Genomic DNA, 9,378 nt, shown 5'->3' with positions numbered 1-9,378 from the left:
AGACACTGAGTGAACTTAAACAAATACCCTGGAAATCAATCAGACATAGGCGTAAGAAAAAGAAACGCATGGACTGACATCAGCATATGAAGATGGGCAATAATAAAACTCAATTTCTGATGCCATGTCGCAAAATTAGCCCAATAATTCAAGAAAAAGGGGTGACAAGTAAGAGGTTTCAATGCACCCACTGAAATCTAATTCTTCCATTTATATAGTTATTTGAAGCAGTTTTTCTGAAGGAATGGCCACTTTCTCAAGAGACTCTAGCCCAAGAAAAGAATCACTAAGAGCAACTAATTTAGGTTCTAACTAAGTAGCTTTCCCATGCTGTTCTTGTTACATCTTTCATGTTTCAATAACTTAATTTGTAGTTCTCTACATGTTCCTCAAAATTCATGAATGTTCTTACAGCTAAATAAGGTGAAAGTTTACATATCTATGTCTAAGGAATTTGTCATGGTCACTTCTTTGCTAACACTGACTTGAAGCCTTACCACAGTCCCCACCCTTTAAAAGTACCAAGAATGAGTACGTAAAAAGAAAACTTGCTTTGTGATAATCTTCATGTTCATGCTTCTTAAAAATCCTACATTGAGCAATACATCAAGTAATAGGCTACACCTTGTGAAGTAGTGGTTGTGTTTCCTGACCCAATTAGTTGTCCCTTGCAGATAAACCATACATAAAAACATGGATCCAGGTGCTGATTGACAAGTATTGCTTTTGTGCATTTGAGTTGCATCATCCCACTGCACTGCCAAAGGCACATCAGCGAATAAACATTTTCAGGATAAAATTATAATGTCGGATCCAACTTTCTAGCTGACTTATGAAGGTGTCAATTCTAGCCAAGCAAAATAACAGCACAACTGAACTAGTCCTTAACCATGGCCAAAGAACTAATCGTTATCCAAAATGACCAAAACTTTATCATGAATACTCTCTGCAATTGCAGTACAAAAGTGAGAGGAACCAACAACCAGGCACAACCATTTATTCAGTTAATCATACATTCATGACAAAAAATCCCCGCACATCTCTTCCACAAAAATATTGTACTATGGGGGGCTAAAGAAAATTCTTTTGCCATATACTTACGATTCATCATATGCTAAATATTTGAGCAGTGTCACTAAGCTAAGACAAGGACTCAAAGCAGCCTATCGACTTCAGAGGTCTTGCATTCGTCAACAAAAATGCCTCCAGGTCTATACTACTACATATATAAGCTCAAGTCACGATTAATCCGTACATAAAATAGCATTCATCTGCTGCTGTTCCAATGATAAATTTCTCAAGAGCATGCTTCTACTATCCCATTCTCTATATCTAGCATCTCCATAGATCTTTTCTTTGAAGGAACCTACCAGCAAAAAAGAAAAAATTAATGAATGCACACACAATTTAGATTTAGGACTAGTTACTTCATTGTAGTAATCCTAGCAACCTGTTATCAGACAAACTGAATAGCAATGATGTGGAAAGTGGACTCTGGCACATGAAAATGATATGCTGTTGAATCTTCCCAAAGATAGATGCTCATCAGGTTATATTAGCATATAGTTTTCTGGGTTTTTGTGCAGGATGCATTTATCAAATTAAAAACCTCAAAGATGGAACTTGACACAGACCTAACCCTGGATGATTTCCACCGCCCCTTGAATTTGGTGATCGCACTCTCTTAATTCAGAAGAAACTGGCAGTTGTTTTAGTTCTGGGCACTTAAGTCAGAAAACGATCTGGTCCAAAGAAGATATGCACTCCTCTCGAAACATGAAATATCCATCTACAATGTTGAAAGATCTTAAACTTCATAGTTCGTCATAGTCTTCTCTACTTTATCACAAGGAATAAAGAAAAGAATCTCACACAAACAACAGAATTTTACAAGCAACATATTCATTATATACCTAATGCAGAGGAAGACATAAAATTCAGGAAAATATGAACCTCTGCTTTGTTACAAATGAAATGTGCCCATCCAGGGATCTTGTTCAACTTCGCATTCAGCTGCGCAAGTTCTTCAGGAGTCTTCACACCGTAACAATACAATTGATTCACCCGAAATTTCAGCAAGTTGGGGAAATTGCTGTTGCAATCACAGAGCAGAGAACTTTAAACTAATGCTAACTTGTACGAAAAGGAATACTAGCAAAGCCGCATACTTTGAAAATCATGTTCCATCCACAGTTAATCAGTCATCAGTCCTCACGCAATCGTTTTATCAATGCACCACATTAGAGACCATGGCACTATGAGGTAAACTAGAAATTAAAAAGCAAGCACACGCCCACCCATACCAGTGGAACATAAGATTTTCCTTTCTGTGAGATATTTTCACATGAAAAATTACATGGCCACCAACAGTTTGATGGAGTCAAATAGATAATATAAACTACTCAGGAATAATTCATTGGACAGGTTAACAGAGGAGAATACTACTCATAAGAATATCATTTTCGAGATCACCTCACTGGTTAGAGGCACCAATAAGAGAAACAGTGGTGAGATCCGTAGAACCACAAATTACCTTATCTATTGAACTGTGCTACACATGTTTGTGTGATTCCATGGAATGAATATGCACAATCTCGATTGACACATAGAGGAAGAATCTAGCATGTCAGCTAACAATCCTAATGAGACTAACAAACCATTCTCTCAACAATCATCAATGATAAAGCAGATCCTTATGCCTTTTGAAAATCATAAGGCAGATTTGTGTCATAATTCTACGAAGCTAAGTATCAAAATTTACAGCGTGTCTGTGGTGCCCCAGTTTTTGTAGGTTGTCATAAATCAGTTTGTTTTGTCATAGTCCAATATAAAGTGCCTTAAAAAATTTATAATAATAATTGCACTCTACGTATATTTACGAAGCTAAGTATCAAAATTTACAGCGTGTCTGTGGTGCCCCAGTTTTTGTAGGTTGTCATAAATCAGTTTGTTTTGTCATAGTCCAATATAAAGTGCCTTAAAAAATTTATAATAATAATTGCACTCTACGTATATTTACGATGAAAAGAGCATGTTTCAATGGACTATGGCGAAAACAAAAGAATTTTGGAGTACCAAGGACCAGGCGACACAGTGCCACGGGGCAACATAGACCGACCCAAACATTTATTAGGCATTGCGGAAACACTCTAACAGTAACCCAGAAGCATATAAAACAAGATTAAAGCCAGTGCAAGGTGGATAAAATATAGCAAATTTCCATCCCAACTTTGATTACCAGACCAATTCCAAACTACCTGATACTCTAGCAGATTCAGAAATGGAAAGTAAAGGTAGCTGTGACCCGATCTTTCACCTAAAATTGATAGGTCCACCTCAATGTTAGGGATCAGACAAATTGCTCCACAAATACCTTCTTGCCATGAATTATCCCGCATTCGATTCTGGCCAGTCCATCACTGACCAAAGTTGTTCTTTTTCTCACCAAAGAAATGGGTCCAAACTATAGGAACACAATTCCATGGAAACCCACCATGCCATGAGGAGGTCTTGTCCAGCTGATTCAGTAAGTTTACAATGACGTTGTAATTAGACGTACATTGGACCAGGAGGAAACTTCCAATTAACTACTATGACCTGCCATCAAGAGTGATAGATATAATAAATATGAGTTGCTCAATTATAGCTCTTAAAAGAAAATTGATGACATCAACACTGCGACAAAATGTATATTGGCAAGTGGAGATATAAGTAAATCAATAAGATAGTCATTGGCAGATGAGAAGTTTTGTCCAACAAGAGAGAAGATTTTAACGACCTTAATCGGGCAGCCAACCTCCATTTGACAGTGCGAGCGTATGCAATAGTGCTTGTGTGAGTGCATGCATGCATACAATTAAAGTGCATGTTGTCTTAGGGAATGAGACATGAGGAGAGCCAAAGCTCAAGTGTTCACTGTTTGTTTATCTCTAATTGGACACAGCATGACCACCATGATCTTATGTACTCGTATACTGCTCTAGAGTCTGCTAAACCAAGCAAAAAATCTCCAGCAGTAAAATTAAATTTCCAAACAGAACCTCAGTATATTGGAAGAATTAGTGACATTGACAATTTCCCCCTCCAAAAACGGATGATGAAAATGGAAGCTAACCTTTTCATTAAATGACAATGCCACAAAAGGCATTCTGGAATAGTAAGATGGGCAGAAATCATACATCAGATGATTTACTGATTCTCAGATGCCACACTCGCACACTTTTCTCTTACGTTTACTTTCCATAATGCACTAAAAGGCAATGCATCGGTTAACTCAGCATGACTACCAACTCAAGCAGCCAAAGAAGCTCAAACAACTCCACAACTGCAGTAGCATGGAGTATATAATAAGTAATTTGACATGAAAACTGAAGTAAAGGTACCATCTAATATTTCTTAAATCTCTGATTAAGTAAAAAGACTTGCTCATAGAATTTACCTTACCATTTGCTGAGTTATTGTGCAAAGAGCTTATTGTCCAGAATCCAAATGATTGTACAGCAACATCCACCTTAAAATGCATAGAGCCAGATCATAATGATCTGAAAAATGGTAAAGAAATCAGTTTATCATTCTTTTGCCAACCAAATTAAATAGAAAAAATTCACTTGTGTGCTTAATGAAAACTTTCAATATGAGCTGCAAATTGTCAACTGACATACAAGATCATCAGAATGCAACATAAGATTAAGTTTGTAGAAGGACTTGGTTTCTGGAGGCTGGGGTAGGACTTGGTTTCAGATGCACTCTAGACCTTGCATTTCCACCAAGGATTATGAACACAGGACACACATGTGTTTTACAGAAAAACAATGCATGAACTTCTCTAATCTAGACAGTGATTAAATTAGGTAAATCCGTCATCGGCTAAGTGATTGAACCATCATGATTTATGTACCCGTCATGAGATAAATACATGAAGGTGCATCTGTGTGGTCGTTGAAGATGGTACAGTAGCCTCACACTTATAGTAGTCAGGTAAAAAAAACGTTGCAGTCTGCAATATGATGATAGATTGTGCACAGTGATCTTCTCATTAGAGACATGTTGTGGAGCCTCAAGCGGCAACCATTTTTAATAATATCTATCAGTGGCATATCAGCAAAATTAGTTATAGCATGTCACGGTTTGACGGTTAACCTAAAAAACAACTCATGATACATATAGTAATAACATGATAGAGGAAGTTAAAAGATTGACTTACCAAATAGTCAAAAGCAGTACAACCATGTCTTTCACGAGTGGAGAAGTGCAAGAAGAGATTCCTCCTCCGGTAAGAGGGTGAGATGGCCCCTACCGATAAGTTTCTAACTTTTCCAATGATTAAGATTGCCAATTGAAATGGCAACTGATAAAGAAGGACCGGGGATAGAGTAATACCAACTTCTAGTAAGCTCCCCCATAACAAAACCATTTTGTTTTCTTGAAGATGGAGATCTCCTTATATGTAGCATGAGTCAATCAAAAACCCTCTCATTGAGCTGTCCAGAGACATTTTCCTCTTTGTGCATCAAATAGTGGACTACTTGAGCTTCATGCCACCTCCCACTTACACGTAAGTTGGAAAGCAGCAAATTAGAGCAGTGAAGGCTCGGAATGAAGTTATGGGAAAGCATTTCTTCAAATATCTTGAAGGCGAGAATATTCAATCCGCTTGAGCAAAGGTTGTTCAATAAACATGTATAAGACAACTTACTCGGAAATAAACCCCTCTTATGCATTGCATAAACAGGTGACAATGCATCCAACAGCCTTCCATAACTACAAAGGCCTCTAACTAACCTATTGTATGCAAGTCCATCCGGAAGACAACCATCAGCATTCATCTTGTTGAATAAGCCAACAGCACTATCAATTTCACCTTGACTTATGTGCCCCCCTATCAGAATTGTATAGGTCACCTGATTGGGATGTAACCCCTCTCTTTGCATAACTCAACATGGTGATAGGCATCCTCAATCATGTTTGCTCGGCAGAAACCAGATATTATGCCATTGTATAGGAACAGATTCGGCATAAATTCACTATCCTTAATTTTCTTGCACAGATTCAACACAAAGTGCTTCATTGCTTCCGGCAAATTTACAGGAACTTTAAGGTTTCTATCAATTGTTGCCAAACTCCTACTCTGCAGCAAATCGAATAGCATTTTTCTTGTTCTATAAGATGCTCTACTTGTGATGCCCCTTTATTCTTTATGCCATTGATATGCGTGCATGCACCCCGTAACACAACAATATAGGTGATAAGATCACATTTGATATGGTTTCTGCACATCAAATCATCTAGCATGAAGGCAGATTCAAAATCTCCTTCCCTTAAATAATGGCCAATAAGGGACGCATAGAGCACATTATTTGGCTCGTAACCATCTCCAATCATCTTATCAAGGTATATGCACCCCTTCTCGGTCATATTTCTCTTTACCAAACCATTTATAAGAGCAGTATATGAATATGAACTTGGCTTGATAGAATTTTCAATCATTTTATCAAACAATTCTCTAGCTTCAAGAAGTCTTCTGCTTCTGGCATAAGCATTTGTCATCGTCATGTATATAGTCTCATCAGGATCCACACCATCCTCGAGCATTCTCTTGAAAAGGTCTTTTGCCTCAAAAATTCTCTTTTTATTGCTTAAAAAACCTATAATGCAGTCATACATGGCGACACAGGGATTCAGTCCTCTCTCACTAATTTGGTCCATGACACGATAGGCTGACTGCAAATTCCCTTGCTTGCAATAACCATTTATCATTATTAAGTAAGTTTCCAAGTCTGGTACTATACCCCTGTCCTGTATTAGATGAATGAGGGATTCAGCTTCCTCAAATAGCCCTTTTTGGCATAGACACTTGATCAGTGAATTGTATGTAAAAAGCAACAGTTGGCATCCAACACTATCTGCTTTATCCACGAGGAGAATGGCAGCATCAATATCTCCTCTCTCGCATACAGCACTAACGCAAATAGTAAAAGCAATACTGGCCAGATTCAAGTCCTTTTTTGCAATTCCCTCAAGCAGATACTCAATGTTTTGCCCAAAATCCGTGCTGCCATCCCAGGTATTAGAAGCTAAGGACACAGAATGGCCAATAGCCTGCAACATCATATAAGCAAGCTGAAGTTCACACCCTCTCGGGTGCATCCTTATGACAACAAGAAAAAAAATAGGGTCAGGGAGAACCCCATTGTCCAACCTCCTTTTGCACAATTCATCTGCTTCAGTCAACTTGTTTTTCTTGTAAAGTGAAGCAATCAAAGTTGTATAAGAGTGCACACCAAGAGTTATATCGCAGACAAGCATCTCATTTAACAGCTTCAATGCACAGTCCACTTTCCCTACTCTACAATAGTTGCTTATCATGATGTGGTGAGTAACCACATTAGGGTGCATTCCACAGTCCACCATTTGTTTGTATATTGCCCAGCCTTTATCAAATATACCCCACTTCATGAACCCATTAATTAATGTATTATAGGCATAATCATCTACCTCACAACCCAATTTCAGCATCCGAAAGAAAATCCTCACTGCCATCTTCATTTTCCTATCCTTGCTATACCAAAAAATTAGCCAGTTATACATTACTTTATCGACAAAAAAGCCTTCTGCTTCCATCTCTATTGATAGTTGCTCCGCCTCCACAATCCGCCCTCCCTTACAAAGACCATAAAACAATGATTTATACTGATGGAGTGTCGGGGGAAGCTCCGTGATCTCCTGCTGCAGGCAGAATACCTTAACTGCTTCATCCATGTATCCCTTAAAACACAATGAGTCTATCAACTGATTATAACAACCAATCCTCATACTAACCCCTGCACAAATCAATCCAACAAAAAATTCAAATGCTTCCAAAGCCATTCCTCGCGCACAAAGTTCTCGAAAAATTGCATCACAAGCTTGCACATTAGGCAATGCACCCAACTCGACACACCTATCAAACTCCCTCTCTGCCTCATCGAGTTTTCCCAACTTACAGAAACAAATAATCATAAGATCCATCATATAAGAATTAGGATCCTTAAATCTACCGAAAAAGTTCTCATTATACCACACCTCAGCCAATTGGTACTCACCACACTGCACGAGTTTCCGCAAAAGCGCACTGTGGCTATTCAAGTCGAGGTCCAATCCTCGCGAAGTGAGGTAATCGACCACCAAGATCACATCGAGAGCCAATGGAGAATGAGTTATTATCCGCTGGACCACGCTCTGTGCGGATGAGAACTGCCCCCGCCGAATGAGCTGCTCCAACAAAGACAGAGTCAAGGACTTATGATCAGCCGAATTGCCAGAAGTTGCAGAAGCAGGAGCTTCCAATTGGAGGGCACATGTCGAAATCGCTCTTCTTGAGCTAAAGAATCGATGGTGAGCACTGACGCATCTCTTTAGCATAATGGGTTATTGGAAATATTGATTTTCTGAAGGAAAGCTCTCGCCTTTCAGTGCAAGAATGAAGGGAACATGTAGTAATCGCTCTTCTTGAGCTAAAGAATCGATGGTGAGCACTGACGCATCTCTATAGCATAATGGGTTGTTGCAAATATGGGTTTTCTGAAGGAAAGCTCTCACCTTTCATTGCAAGAATGGGATGGCACATGTAGTAATCGCTCTTCTTGAGCCTAAGAATCGATGGTGCGCACTGACGCATTCCTTTAGCATAATGGGTTATGGGTTATTGAAAATACGGATTTTCTGAAGGAAAGCTCTCACCTTTCAGTGCAAAATTGGCGAGACAAGCGAGGATCGCCGATGAATTTCGAAGGCGCGATTGAAAGAACGAACCTCAGAGGCTGTTCCGTGCGGAGTCGCAACCCGAGAGTGAGAGAGAGAGAGGAGGGAGACAGGGATATGATCCCTTAACGGTCAACATAGGCATAAACCCTTTTCGTTAGGGTTTTAGCAATTCAATTGGGGGCAAAAATCGACCCCCCAAAAAAAAATTGGGGGCAAAAGGGTACATGATTTTCTATTGTTTGGTTAACTTAAAAGTCGAATTTTTAGGTTACGTTTGCTAACCGGGATAAAAGTCTAGATAGAATAAAATTTATCTATTCGGTATTTGATTCCTACCCAATAGAGGATAAAATTATATATAAAAAGATACCGTCCGGATAAATATATCACATGAAAGAAGTGGGATAAAGATAGTCGGATTTCTTATATTTATGATATAAAAACTATTTTCTTTAAATAGCAAACTTCTTAAATTTAAAAAATCAAAACAATAATGAAATGTAAAATAATATGTGGATTTTAATATAAATAACTAATATTCAAAATAATAAAAAATAATGGACAATTTTCGTTTTATTTATTCATATTGTTATTTATATATTTGAATTTATTTATATTCTATAATACATATTCTAT

General features: G+C 38.2%; 1 protein-coding gene across 8 annotated transcripts; it reads right to left on the bottom strand.

Moving 5' to 3' along the window:
- Positions 1 to 321: 321 nt before the first annotated feature.
- Positions 322 to 8,835, bottom strand: LOC115693753 (pentatricopeptide repeat-containing protein At5g62370-like). Of its 8 annotated transcripts, none has more exons than XM_056305964.1 (7): positions 8,082 to 8,835; positions 5,204 to 7,820; positions 4,439 to 4,541; positions 3,258 to 3,597; positions 1,631 to 2,092; positions 1,102 to 1,366; positions 322 to 757 (listed from the first exon to the last, which is right to left on the bottom strand). In XM_056305964.1, exons 1-2 carry the CDS (start codon positions 8,398 to 8,400, stop codon positions 6,082 to 6,084), a joined length of 2,058 nt encoding a protein of 685 aa, XP_056161939.1. In that variant the 5' UTR covers positions 8,401 to 8,835; the 3' UTR covers positions 322 to 757; positions 1,102 to 1,366; positions 1,631 to 2,092; positions 3,258 to 3,597; positions 4,439 to 4,541; positions 5,204 to 6,081. The 8 variants fall into 8 exon arrangements, with proteins under 8 accessions (XP_056161939.1, XP_056161942.1, XP_056161940.1 ...); XM_056305967.1 differs by having other exon boundaries at positions 1,256 to 1,366; XM_056305965.1 differs by having other exon boundaries at positions 322 to 752; positions 1,256 to 1,366.
- Positions 8,836 to 9,378: the final 543 nt, after the last annotated feature.

This window comes from Syzygium oleosum, unplaced genomic scaffold (assembly GCF_021117445.2).
Source record: "Syzygium oleosum isolate NSW1041296 unplaced genomic scaffold, Sole_v2.1 Sole_v2.40, whole genome shotgun sequence".
NCBI classification, from domain to species: Eukaryota; Viridiplantae; Streptophyta; class Magnoliopsida; order Myrtales; family Myrtaceae; genus Syzygium; species Syzygium oleosum.
The sequence above is the reverse complement of the archived record's forward strand: the minus strand, read 5'-3'. Positions and strand labels throughout refer to the sequence as shown.